This window comes from Pseudophryne corroboree, chromosome 10 (assembly GCF_028390025.1).
Source record: "Pseudophryne corroboree isolate aPseCor3 chromosome 10, aPseCor3.hap2, whole genome shotgun sequence".
Lineage (NCBI taxonomy): Eukaryota > Metazoa > Chordata > Amphibia > Anura > Myobatrachidae > Pseudophryne > Pseudophryne corroboree.
Genome location: NC_086453.1, coordinates 139120254 through 139134277, shown reverse-complemented (window position 1 = coordinate 139134277; position 14024 = coordinate 139120254). Strand labels below are relative to the sequence as shown.

The window sequence follows — 14024 nt, the reverse complement described above, 5'->3', positions numbered from 1 at the left end:
AAGAGAAATTAATTTATTCCATTTTGGAATAAGGCTGTAACATAACAAAATGTGGAAAAAGTGTAGCACTGTGAATACTTTCCGGATACACTGTATACTCCAAAATTAGATTATAGAAACAGCAACTGAGTAATGACCATAAACGAGTTGTTAACTATAACGGCCTTTTATACAAAACTGAAAGCTCCAATTTGCAAATGTCAAACTTTACAAACCAATAGGAGAATGCAGGGAAAATAAGAATTTACTTACCGATAATTCTATTTCTCGGAGTCCGTAGTGGATGCTGGGGTTCCTGAAAGGACCATGGGGAATAGCGGCTCCGCAGGAGACAGGGCACAAAAGTAAAGCTTTCCGATCAGGTGGTGTGCACTGGCTCCTCCCCCTATGACCCTCCTCCAAGCCAGTTAGGTACTGTGCCCGGACGAGCGTACACAATAAGGGAGGAATTTTGAATCCCGGGTAAGACTCATACCAGCCACACCAATCACACCGTACAACTTGTGATCTAAACCCAGTTAACAGTATGATAACAGCGGAGCCTCTGAAAAGATGGCTCACAACAATAATAACCCGATTTTTGTAACTATGTACAAGTATTGCAGATAATCCGCACTTGGGATGGGCGCCCAGCATCCACTACGGACTCCGAGAAATAGAATTATCGGTAAGTAAATTCTTATTTTCCCTATCGTCCTAGTGGATGCTGGGGTTCCTGAAAGGACCATGGGGATTATACCAAAGCTCCCAAACGGGCGGGAGAGTGCGGATGACTCTGCAGCACCGAATGAGAGAACTCCAGGTCCTCCTTAGCCAGGGTATCAAATTTGTAGAATTTAGCAAACGTGTTTGCCCCTGACCAAGTAGCTGCTCGGCAAAGTTGTAAAGCCGAGACCCCTCGGGCAGCCGCCCAAGATGAGCCCACCTTCCTTGTGGAATGGGCATTTACATATTTTGGCTGTGGCAGGCCTGCCACAGAATGTGCAAGCTGAATTGTATTACACATCCAACTAGCAATAGTCTGCTTAGAAGCAAGAGCACCCAGTTTGTTGGGTGCATACAGGATAACAGCAAGTCAGTTTTCCTGACTCCAGCCGTCCTGGAACATATTTTCAGGGCCCTGACAACATCTAGCAACTTGGAGTCCTCCAAGTCCCTAGTAGGTGCAAGGCACCACAATAAGCTGGTTCAGGTGAAACACTGACACCACCTTAGGGAGAGAACTGGGGACGAGTCCGCAGCTCTGCCCTGTCCGAATGGACAAACAGATATGGGCTTTTTTTGAGAAAAAACCACCAATTTGACACTCGCCTGGTCCAGGCCAGGGCCAAGAGCATGGTCACTTTTCATGTGAGATGCTTCAAATCCACAGATTTGACTGGTTTTAAACCGATGTGATTTGAGGAATCCCAGAACTACGTTGAGATCCCACAGTGCCACTGGAGGCACAAAAGGGGGTTGTATATGCAATACTCCCTTGACAAACTTCTGGACTTCAGGAACTGAAGCCAATTCTTTCTGGAAGAAAATCGACAGGGCCGAAATTTGAACCTTAATGGACCCCAATTTGAGGCCCATAGACACTCCTGTTTGCAGGAAATGCAGGAAACGACCGAGTTGGAATTTCTTTGTGGGGCCTTCCTGGCCTCACACCACGCAACATATTTTCGCCACATGTGGTGATAATGTTGTGCGGTCACCTCCTTTCTGGCTTTGACCAGGGTAGGAATGACCTCTTCCGGAATGCCTTTTTCCCTTAGGATCCGGCTTTCCACCGCCATGCCGACAAACGCAGCTGCGGTAAGTCTTGGAACAGACATGGTACTTGCTGAAGCAAGTCCCTTCTTAGCGGCAGAGGCCATAAGACCTCTGTAAGCATCTCTTGAAGTTCCGGGTACCAAGTCCTTCTTGGCCAATCCGGAGCCATGAGTATAGTTCTTACTCCTCTACGTCTTATAATTCTCAGCACCTTAGGTATGAGAAGCAGAGGAGGGAACACATACACCGACTGGTACACCCACGGTGTTACCAGAACGTCCACAGCTATTGCCTGAGGGTCTCTTGACCTGGCGCAATACCTGTCCCGTTTTTTGTTCAGACGGGACGCCATCATGTCCACCTTTGGTATTTCCCAACGGTTTACAATCATGTGGAAAAAACTTCCCGATGAAGTTTCCACTCTCCCGGGTGGAGGTCGTGCCTGCTGAGGAAGTCTGCTTCCCAGTTTCCATTCCCGGGATGAAACACTGCTGACAGTGCTATCACATGATTTTCCGCCCAGCGAAAAGTCCTTGCAGTTTTTGCCATTGCCCTCCTGCTTCTTGTGTCGCCCTGTCTGTTTACGTGGGCGACTGCCGTGATGTTTTTCCCACTGGATCAATACCGGCTGACCTTGAAGCAGAGGTCTTGCTAAGCTTAGAGCATTATAAATTTACCCTTAGCTCCAGTATATTTATGTGGAGAAAAGTCTCCAGACTTGATCACACTCCCTGGAAATTTTTTCCTTGTGTGACTGCTCCCCAGCCTCTCGGGCTGGGCTCCGTGGTCACCAGCATCCAATCCTGAATGCCGAATCTGCGGCCCTCTAGAAGATGAGCACTCTATAACCACCACAGGAGAGACACCCTTGTCCTTGGATATAGGGTTATCCGCTGATGCATCTGAAGATGCGATCCGGACCATTTGTCCAGCAGATCCCACTGAAAAGTTCTTGCGTGAAATCTGCCGAATGGAATTTCTTCGTAGGAAGCCACCATTTTTACCAGGACCCTTGTGCAATGCTGCACTGTTTTTAGGAGGTTCCTGACTAGCTCGGATAACTCCCTGGCTTTCTCTTCCGGGAGAAACACCTTTTTCTGGACTGTGTCCAGAATCATCCCTAGGCACAGCAGACGTGTCGTCGGGATCAGCTGCGATTTTGGAATATTTAGAATCCACCCGTGCTGTTGTAGCAGTATCCGAGATAGTGCTACTCCGACCTCCAACTGTTCCCTGGACTATGCCCTTATCAGGAGATCGTCCAAGTAAGGGATAATTAAGACGCCTTTTCTTCGAAGAAGAATCATCATTTCGGCCATTACCTTGGTAAAGACCCGGGGTGCCGTGGACAATCCAAACGGCAGCGTCTGAAACTGATAGTGACAGTTCTGCACCACGAACCTGAGGTACCCTTAGTGAGAAGGGCAAATTTGGGACATAGAGGTAAGCATCCCTGATGTCCCGGGACACTATATAGTCCCCTTCTTCCTGGTTCGTTATCACTGCTCTGAGTGACTCCATCTTGATTTGAACCTTTGTAAGTGTTCAAAAAATTTTTTAGAATAAGTCTCACCTAGCCTTCTGGCTTCAGTACCACAATATAGTGTGGAATAATACCCCTTTTCTTGTAGTAGGAGGGGTAATTTAATTATCACCTGCTGGGAATACAGCTTGTGAATTTTTTTCCCATACTGCCTCCTTGTCGGAGGGAGACCTTGGTAAAGCAGACTTCAGGAGCCTGCGAAGGGGAAACGTCTCGACATTCCAATCTGTACCCCTGGGATACTACTTGTAGGATCCAGGGGTCCTGTACGGTCTCAGCGCCATGCTGAGAACTTGTCAGAAGCGGTGGAACGCTTCTGTTCCTGGGAATGGGCTGCCTGCTGCAGTCTTCTTCCCTTTCCTCTATCCCTGGGCAGATATGATCTTATAGGGACGAAAGGACTGAGGCTGAAAAGACGGTGTCTTTTTCTGCAGAGATGTGACTTAGGGTAAAAACGGCGGATTTTCCAGCAGTTGCCGTGGCCACCAGGTCCGATGGACCGACCCCAAATAACTCCTCTTCCTTTATACGGCAATACACCTTTGTGCCGTTTGGAATCTGCATCACCTGACCACTGTCGTGTCCATAACATCTTCTGGCAGATATGGACATCGCATTTACTCTTGATGCCAGAGTGCAAATATCCCTCTGTGCATCTCGCATATATAGAAATGCATCCTTTAAATGCTCTATAGTCAATAAAATACTGTCCCTGTCAAGGGTATCAATATTTTTAGTCAGGGAATCCGACCAAGCCACCCCAGCTCTGCACATCCAGGCTGAGGCGATCGCTGGTCGCAGTATAACACCAGTATGTGTGTATATACTTTTTATGATATTTTCCAGCCTCCTGTCAGCTGGTCCTTGAGGACGGCCCTATCTATAGACGGTACCGCCACTTGTTTTGATAAGCGTGTGAGCGCCTTATCCACCCTAAGGGGTGTTTCCCAACGCGCCCTAACTTCTGGCGGGAAAGGGTATACCGCCCATAATTTTCTATCGGGGGGAACCCACGCATCATCACACACTTTATTTAATTTATCTGATTCAGGAAAAACTACGGTAGTTTTTTCACATCCCACATAATACCCTCTTTTGTGGTACTTGTAGTATCAGAAATATGTAACACCTCCTTCATTGCCTTTAACGTGTGGCCCTAATAAGGAATACGTTTGTTTATTCACCGTCGACACTGGATTCAGTGTCCCTGTCTGTGTCTGTGTCGACCGACTAAAGTAAACGGGCGTTTTAAAACCCCTGACGGTGTTTTTGAGACGTCTGGACCGGTACTAATTGTTTGTCGGCCGTCTCATGTCGTCAACCGACCTTGCAGCGTGTTGACATTATCACGTAATTCCCTAAATAAGCCATCCATTCCGGTGTCGACTCCCTAGAGAGTGACATCACCATTACAGGCAATTGCTCCGCCTCCTCACCAACATCGTCCTCATACATGTCGACACACACGTACCGACACACAGCACACACACAGGGAATGCTCTGATAGAGGACAGGACCCACTAGCCCTTTGGAGAGACAGAGGGAGAGTTTACCAGCACACACAAAAAACGCTATAATTATATAGGGACAACCTTATATAAGTGTTTTCCCTTATAGCATCTTTTTTATATTTCTAACGCCAAATTAGTGCCCCCCCTCTCTGTTTTAACCCTGTTTCTGTAGTGCAGTGCAGGGGAGAGCCTGGGAGCCTTCCCTCCAGCCTTTCTGTGAGGGAAAATGGCGCTGTGTGCTGAGGAGATAGGCCCCGCCCCTTTTTCGGCGGCCTCGTCTCCCGCTCTTAACGGATTCTGGCAGGGGTTAAATATCTCCATATAGCCTCCGGAGGCTATATGTGAGGTATTTTTAGCCAAAATAGGTATTCATTTGCCTCCCAGGGCGCCCCCCTCCCAGCGCCCTGCACCCTCAGTGACTGCCGTGTGAAGTGTGCTGAGAGGAAAATGGCGCACAGCTGCAGTGCTGTGCGCTACCTTTAGAAGACTGAGGAGTCTTCTGCCGCCGATTCTGGACCTCTTCTTACTTCAGCATCTGCAAGGGGGCCGGCGGCAAGGCTCCGGTGACCATCCAGGCTGTACCTGTGATCGTCCCTCTGGAGCTGATGTCCAGTAGCCAAGAAGCCAATCCATCCTGCACGCAGGTGAGTTCACTTCTTCTCCCCTAAGTCCCTCGTTGCAGTGATCCTGTTGCCAGCAGGACTCACTGTAAAATAAAAAACCTAAGCTAAACTTTTCTAAGCAGCTCTTTAGGAGAGCCACCTAGATTGCACCCTTCTCGGCCGGGCACAAAAATCTAACTGGCTTGGAGGAGGGTCATAGGGGGAGGAGCCAGTGCACACCACCTGATCGGAAAGCTTTACTTTTGTGCCCTGTCTCCTGCGGAGCCGCTATTCCCCATGGTCCTTTCAGGAACCCCAGCATCCACTAGGACGATAGAGAAATTCCTTTATTGTGAGCATTTCTGATAGTGTGTCCAGGCACTATTTATGTAACGGTCCCAATACTAAAGTAATATTACAGAGGTCGCTGTTATTAGTACACACTGTCACCTGGTCATTACCTGCTCATTAGCTTGCCCATCATTTGATTCCTTACTAGCAGCAGTACTATTGGCCTTAGTGATGCTTGCCAAAGCTTGTCGCGCTTTCTCCCACTCAGGATTCTCATGCATCGGAGCGTCAGAACTATTCTCTCTGCCGATATTGTATTGCTGACCCCTGTAAGAACAGTTCAAACACATTCACAAACACAATGTAAAAAATAAAATAAAAATAGGAATTTAATACCTACGGGTAATTTCTTTTCTCGTAGTCCGCAGTGGATACTGGGTAATAGTATATTACCATGGGGTATAGATCGGGTCCACTGGAGCATGGCCCTTTTAGAAATCAATAGTGTGTTGGCTCCTTCCCTCTATGCCCTTCCAAGCAGACTCAGTCTAGGACACTGTGCCCGAGGAGACGGACATACTTTGAGAGAAGGGTATAACACATAAAGCGGTGAGGTAACGAACCAACACACAAAAAATAAGATTGCAGAGCTAACCGGAACAGAGGAAAGCAACGCTAATAATATAAGGATAGCAATGCTAACCAAACATGGAACAGGGAAGCAACAGCAAACCCATTCAATAACACTTACAACCAGGTAAGCAAGAAAACGAAGCACAGAGGCAGGTGCCCAGTATCCACTACGGACTACGAGAAAAGGAATTACCGGTAGGTACTAAATTCCTGTTTTCTCTAACGTCCTAGTGGATACTGGGAACAGTATATTACCATGGGGACGTCCCAAAGCTCCCAGAATGGGTGGGAGAGGGATGAGACCCCTGCAACACCGCCTGATCAAACTTAAGGTCATGTTTGGCCAAGGTGTCAAACCTGTAGAACTTAACAAAGGTGTTCACACCAGACCAAGTTGCTGCACGGCACAACTGTAAGGCCGAGATGCCCCAGGCAGCTGCCCAGGAAGAACCCACCGACCTTGTGGAGTGGGACTGAACCAAACTCTGCAGCGGCAGAGCAGCCGAAGTATAGGCGTGCTGAATAGTCAATTTGAGCCAACGATCAATGGACTGCTTGGAGGCAAGACGACCAATTTTCGTAGCATCGTAAAAGACAAAAAGCGTGTCAGACTTCCTGTGACGATCAGTCCTTTTTACGTAAATCCTCAAAACCCTCACAACATCCAGGGACTTTGGAGCAACTGAAGTGTTAGCTAAGGCTGGAACCACGATTGGTTGATTTACATGAAAAGCAGATACCACTTTTGGCAAAAACTGTGGGCGAGTTCTGAGCTCCGACCTATCCTGATGAAACACCAAGTATGGGCTCTCACAGGACAAGGCCCCCAGTTCTGACACTCGCCGAGCCGAAGCCAAGGCCAGCAACATTAATGTCTTCCATGTCAGTTATTTTAAAGCAACCTTATGTAAGGGTCCAAACCAATCAGACTGGAGAAAGGTCAACACCACATTGAGGTCCCACGGAGCAGTAGGAGGAACAAAGGGTGGCTGAATGTGCAACACCCCCTTAAGAAAGGTCTGTACTTCAGGAAGTACCACCGGTTGTTTCTGGAAGAAGATAGAGAGAGCTGAAATCTGAACCTTGATGGAGCCTAATCGTAGGCCCTTATCCACTCCTGCTTGCAGGAATAGTAGAAACCGCCACAGATGAAATTCCACAGGAGAAAATTTTCGACCCTCACCCCAAGAAACAGACTTCTTCCAAATACGTTGGTAATGTTTGGAAGTGACCACCTTACGGGCCTGGATCATAGTGGAAACCACCTTGGATGGAAGACCCGTCCTGGTTAAAATCTCCCTCTCAACTTCCAGGCCGTCAAACGTAGCCGCTGTAAGTCTGGATAGACAAACGGTCCTTGTTGAAGAAGGTCCGTGAGAAGCGGCAGAGGCCAGGGTTCCACCAACGATAGGGTCAGGAGGTCCGCATACCAGGCTCGTCGAGGCCAATCCGGGGCAATGAGAATTGCCTGAACCCTTTTCTTTTTGAGTCTTCTTTGAACTCTTGGGATTAGAGGAATTGGAGGAAACAGGTAAACGAACTGGTAATTCCATGGCGTCAGCAGAGCGTCTACCGCAACCGCATGCGGGTCCCTCATTCTAGAGCAGTAACGACGGAGCTTCTTGTTGAGACAAGAAGCCATCAGGTCTATCTGTGGACAACCCCACCGGTGAACAAGTTGTTGAAACACCTGAGGGTGGAGGCCCCATTTCCCCCGGATAGAGGTCGTGCCTGCTTAGGAAGTCCGCTTCCCAGTTGTCCACTCCTGGAATGTAAACGGCTGAGGGGGCCTTTGCGTTGGCTTCCGCCCAGAGGAGTATTCTGGACACCTCTCGCATTGCACCCCTGCTTCTTGTTCCTCTCTGTCGGTTGATATAAGCTACTGCCATGGCGTTGTCCGACTGTACCTGGATGGCCCGACTGCAAAGGAGGAATGAAGCCTGTAGTAGAGCATTGTAAATTGCCCTGAGTTCCAGGATGTTGATTGGAAGAGTAGATTCCTGAAAGGACCACGTTCCCTGGAACTGCGCTCCTTGAATCACAGCCCCCCAACCCCGGAGGCTGGCAAGTGTTGTCAACAGCGTCCATGATTGGGTGTTGAAACTCCGCCCCTCCACCAGATGGGGGACCTGTAGCCACCATAGCAGGGATATCCATGCTTTCGGTGACAGGGTTATATGCTGATGCATGTGCAGCTACGATTCCGACCATTTGTCCAACAAATCCAGTTGAAAAGGTCGCACATAGTAACATAGTATCTAAGGTTGAAAAAAGACAATTGTCCATCGGGTTCAACCTATTTGTGGTCTCCTATGCACAATTATTTTGTATAAAATTTTGACTGAAGTTGCTGACTGCCGTTCCGATTAACCCCTCTTTTTTATAATAACCATAGTGCGTGACTATGCCCCGTAACCCTGGATATCCTTATCCATTAGGTATTTATCTAACCCATTCTTAAAGGTGTTTACTGAGTTGGCCATTACAACTCCCGCAGGCAGGGAATTCCAAACACGTATCGTCCTTACCGTAAAAAAGCCTTTACGCCGTATTGTGTGGAATCTCCTCTCCTCTAACCTGAGCGAGTGTCCACGAGTTCACTGTGTTGATCTAACCAAAAACAGGTCCTGCGCAAGATCTGTATATTGTCCCCTTATATATTTGTAAATGTTGATCATGTCCCCTCTTAATCTCCTCTTTTCCAGTGTAAACATGCCTAGTCTTGCAAGCCTTTCCTCGTATTCCAGCATCTCCATACCCTTAATTAGTTTGGTCGCCCGCCTTTGAACCTTTTCCAGCTCCAGGATATCCTTTTTGTAGTAAGGTGCCAAGAATTGTACACAGTATTCAAGGTGTGGCCTCACAAGTGATTTATATAACGGGAGTATAATACTCTCGTCCCTAGCATCAATTCCCCATTTTATGCATGCTAATATCTTATTAGCCTTCTTTGCTGCAGTCCTACTTTGGGTACTACTGCTTAGTTTGCTATCTATGAGGACACCTAAGTCCTTTTCCAGTACAGAATCCCCTAATTTTACCACATTTAGTAGGTAGGTGTTATTTTTGTTCTTGTTACCACAGTGCATTACCTTACACTTGTCTGTATTGAAGCGCATTCTCCATTTCGTTGCCCAAGCTTCTAATTTAACTAAGTCATTCTGAAGCGACTCAGCATCCCCCTCCGCATTTATAACTTTACACAATTTGGTATCATCTGCAAAAATTGACACCATGCTCTCTAGACCTTCTGTTAGGTCGTTAATGAAAATATTGAACAATAGCGGTCCTAATACCGAGCCTTGCGGCACACCACTTAGCACTTCAGTCCAAGTTGAAAAAGATCCATTAACCACAACGCGCTGCTCCCTATTATCTAACCAGTTTTTGACCCAAGTGCATATTGTGCTTCCTAGCCCCGATTCTTGTAGCTTGTAGATAAAGTCTCATGTGTGGTACAGTATCAAACGCTTTGGCAAAATCTAAAAAGATTACATCCACCTCTTTACCCTGATCTAGGTTTGCGCTTACTGTTTCATAAAAGCCAAGTAAGTTGGTTTGACAGGATCTGTCCTTCATAAACCCTTGTTGATTCCTTTTAATGACCTTATTGACTTCAAGGAACTTCTGAATACTATCTCTTAGAATACCTTCCAATACTATCCCCACTATAGATGTAAGACTAACTGGTCTATAATTATCTGGTTCAGCTTTACTTCCCTTTTTGAATATAGGCACTACTTCCGCTATACGCCAGTCTTTGGGAACCATACCTGATGTAACTGAATCCTTAAAGATCAAAAATAGCGGTTTTGCAAGTTCAGAATGAAGCTCCATTAGAACCCTTGGGTGAATACCATCGGGACCTGGTGACTTATTAATCTTTAAATGTTTTAATCTGTCACAGACTACTTCCTCGCTTAAATAAGTACCTATCAGTGGGATATTCTCATTAGTGAGATTATATGTTAGTCCCTGAATTGGGTCCTCTCTAGTAAATACTGTTAAAAAAAAACTCATTTAGTGTGTCCGCTATGTCATTATCATTTTTGCTTAAGACTCCCAACTTGTCTTTTAAAGGGCCTATACTCTCCTTCTTTAATCTCTTGCTATTAATGTATTTAAAGATTTTTTGGGGATTCGCTTTGCTTTCCTTTGCTACTAGTTTTTCAGTTTCTACTTTAGCAGCTCTTATTTCCTTTTTGCGTATTTTGTTACATTCCTTATAGTGCTGAAATGACTCTGCTTCCCCGTCAGATTTGTATTTTTTAAATGCTCGCCTTTTCTTGCCCATAAGTATCTTAATTTTTTTGTTAAGCCACATCGGTTTATGATTTTTATTCCTTTTTTTGCTGCTCGTAGGAATACATTTGAGTGTATTTTTAGCTAGCAGGAATTTTAGTACCTCCCATTTCTCCGTAGTATTTTTTTCTAAAAACAAACCTTCCCATTCAATATCCCTGAAAAATACCCTCATCTTTTCAAAATTTGCTTTGCTAAAGTTTAGAGTCCTAGTCGAGCCAGTATAGGGCTGTTTATGGAAACGGATATTGAATGTGACCATATTGTGGTCGCCGTTTCCTATGGGTTCCCCTACTATAATACCAGATACCAAATCCCCATTGTTTGTTAATACCAGGTCTAAGATTGCATTGTACCTAGTTGGTTCCTCAATTAGTTGAACTAAGTAGTTATCATTAAGTGTGTTTAAAAACATATTGCCCCTAGCAGTATCACATGAATCATTTTTCCAGTTTATCTCTGGATAGTTAAAATCTCCCATCACTACTATGTCTCCTGCTGCTCTTTCAATTTGCTTTAGTAACAATTCCTCATCAGATGCGTTGATACCAGGCGGCCTATAGCATACACCCAATACTAACTTTTTTATTCCTTTTTCCCCGCATGCAATTTCTACCCATAATGTCTCGACAGTGTCTACAGTCCCCTCCTGAATATCTTCCCGTATATCAGGTTTTAAAAACGGCTTTACGTAAAGACACACCCCTCCACCCTTTTTATTTAGTCTGTCTCTCCTAAACAGTGTATAGCCCTCTAGATTGACTGTCCAATCATGAGATTCGTCCCACCAAGTTTCAGTAATGCCTATATCATCATACTGTTTGCTTGCTGCAAGTATTTCTAGTTCACCCTTTTTACCAGTAATGCTTCTGGCGTTTACAAACCTACAACTAAGATAAGTATTTTCCCTTGCGTTAGGGACATCTTTCACCTTATGTAGCAATGATGACCTGTAATAGTCATTGGTTAGTGCTTTGGTAAAATCTCTTTTAGTACCCATGTTAGTAACCTTACCGCCTGCTCTTACCCTCCCCCCCAACTTCTCCCCCATTTCGTTTACTACCGCCATCCCCACCATTCTCATTGCATGACCCATAGTTTCTAGCTAAACCCTCCCCCCAGGCTCCTAGTTTAAATGGAACCTGCTGTACTGTATTGCCTTGTAGGAGGCCACCATCTTGCCCAGAATCGAGACCACACGAGGTTTCAGCACCAACCTGACCATAGACTGAATAGTCTGGCCTTGCCCATGGAAAGATAGACCTTCTGAGACACCGTATCCATAATTATCCCCAGAAAATGAATTCTCTGAGACGGTTCCAAGTGAGATTTCTGGAAATGGAGTATCCATCGTGATACGTAAGCAAACAAGTGGTCAAGTCGATACTGTGCAGTAGCTGTTCCCTGGACACCGCCTTTATCAGGAGATCGTCCAAGTACAGAATTATTTGGATACCACTCATGCACAGTTGTAGCATCATTTCCACCATTACCTTTGTGAATACCCTTAGGTCTGTGGAGAGACCAAAAGGTAATGTCTGAAACTGGAAATGTTGGTCCAGAATCACGAACCTGAGGAACGCTTGGTGAGGGGGCCAAATTGGGATATGTGGGTATGCGTCCTTTATATGCAGGGACACCAGAAACTCCCCCTCCTCCAGATTCGCAAATCACTGCTCTTAGAGATTCCATCTTGAATTTGAACACCCTAAGATACGGGTTCAGGGATTTGAGGTTTAAGATCCGTCTTACAGAGCCGTCCGGCTTCGGAACTACAAAAGAGACTTGAGTAAAACCCCTTTGCATGCATCTGAGGAGGAACTGGAACAGAAACTCCTGTAGAAAGCAGTTTTTGCACTGCCTGCTGTAAAGAAACCCTTGCTTCCTGTGAAGCTGGTAAGCCTGACCTGAAGAATCTGAGAGGAGGGAGTTCCTGGAATTCCAGCCAGTATCCTTGGAATATGAGGTCCCTGACCCAAGAATTCCGTCAGGACTCTGCCCATATGTGGGCGAAGTGTTGACGGCTAGCACCTACCTGAAAGTCGCCTTGCTGCTGGGGCCAACCGTCACGCGGAGGGCTTCAAGGAAGGGGATCCTGAGGCCTGGTCCGCAGGTCCACCAGCTGCTGGTTTACAGGACTTACTGTGAGATCCTCTAGCAGCATTGGAGGCACCTCTGGCCCTACCTCCGAATCTGGTCACCCAAAAAAGGACTGCAGGGAGGGTCTAGGACAGGGATGCCTGGCAGGTGGCGGGGCAGACGGCAGATATGTAGATTTACCTGCAGAAGCCCGAGATATCCACTCGTTCAGTTCTTCCCCAAACAAGGCATCACCTGTAAAAGGAAGGTTTCAACCCTTTTTTTAGAATCAGCATCTGCTGACCACTGACGTAGCCACAGGGCTCTACGAACCGATACTGCCATAGCAGTGGTACGGTAATTAATGATACTAAGTTCCTTAATAGCCTCACTCAAAGTTTGCAGCATCTTGGATGTGTTGTAGTAATGTAACTCTCTCTTCTTGAGGTAGTGTAAGCAACCCTTTCAGAATATAATCATCATCAGATCATTTTACCATGGCTCTAGAAATCCAGCCGCATACTGTGGTAGGGCGTTGGGCTACACCTGCTGCAGTATAAATTGATTTAAGAGTGGATTCAATTTTGCGATCAGCTGGGTCTTTAAGGGAAACAGCCCTAAGAACAGGTAAAACAATTTTCACACGACAGCTTGTGCACAGACGTATCCACTGCCGGTGGGGTTTCCCAGACTTTCCTATCCTCTGTAGGGAAAGGGAAGGAATTGAACACCCGTTTAGGGATAATACATTTTTTGTCAGGATTTATCCATGCTGCCTTAGCCAGGGAATCTAATTTTTTAGAAACCGGGAAGGTTGCAGAGGATTTTGGTTTCACATTAAAATACAATTCCTCTACCTGTTCTTCCTCCTTATCAGGGATATTGAGCACCTCTCTAATGGCATAAATGAGGGCCTCAACACCCGGGGACAGTGAATTATCCTCGTCCACCTCAGCCTCTCTTTCATCAAACTCTGGTAGTTCAGAATCAGAGTCAGACTGTAACAAGTGAGGGAGAGTGCGTTCATGAGACACCAACAGGGGGGGTGGGGGTTGGGGCTGAAGAGCCTGTCTGTGGTCTGCAGTAGCAACCATAAACGTGTCCATTGTTTGTTCCAGAACTTGACTTTCTTGCTTAGCCGCAGCCAACTCAATTAATACTGGAAACCATAGTTTTAAATGATTCCATCCACTCAGGTTCCTGCACATTACTACTTTGTGAAGGAATTGAGCACTGGGTACACATAAGGGACCCCTGTGAGGAAGGTGTAAACCTACAGTAGCCTTGCATAAAGTATACACAGAC

The 14024-nt window shown here is 46.2% G+C and overlaps 1 protein-coding gene across 3 annotated transcripts in view; it reads right to left on the bottom strand.

Annotated features, from left to right (window-relative positions):
• The window catches only part of LOC134966239 (leukocyte receptor cluster member 8 homolog), a 188795-nt gene that overhangs the window by 117979 nt on the left and 56792 nt on the right, over positions 1–14024 (bottom strand). For all 3 annotated transcript variants that reach the window (XM_063942818.1, XM_063942817.1, XM_063942816.1), the window contains one exon: positions 5876–6032. In XM_063942818.1, coding sequence (XP_063798888.1) covers positions 5876–6032 — 157 coding nt within the window. The remainder of the gene's footprint in view (positions 1–5875; positions 6033–14024) is intronic.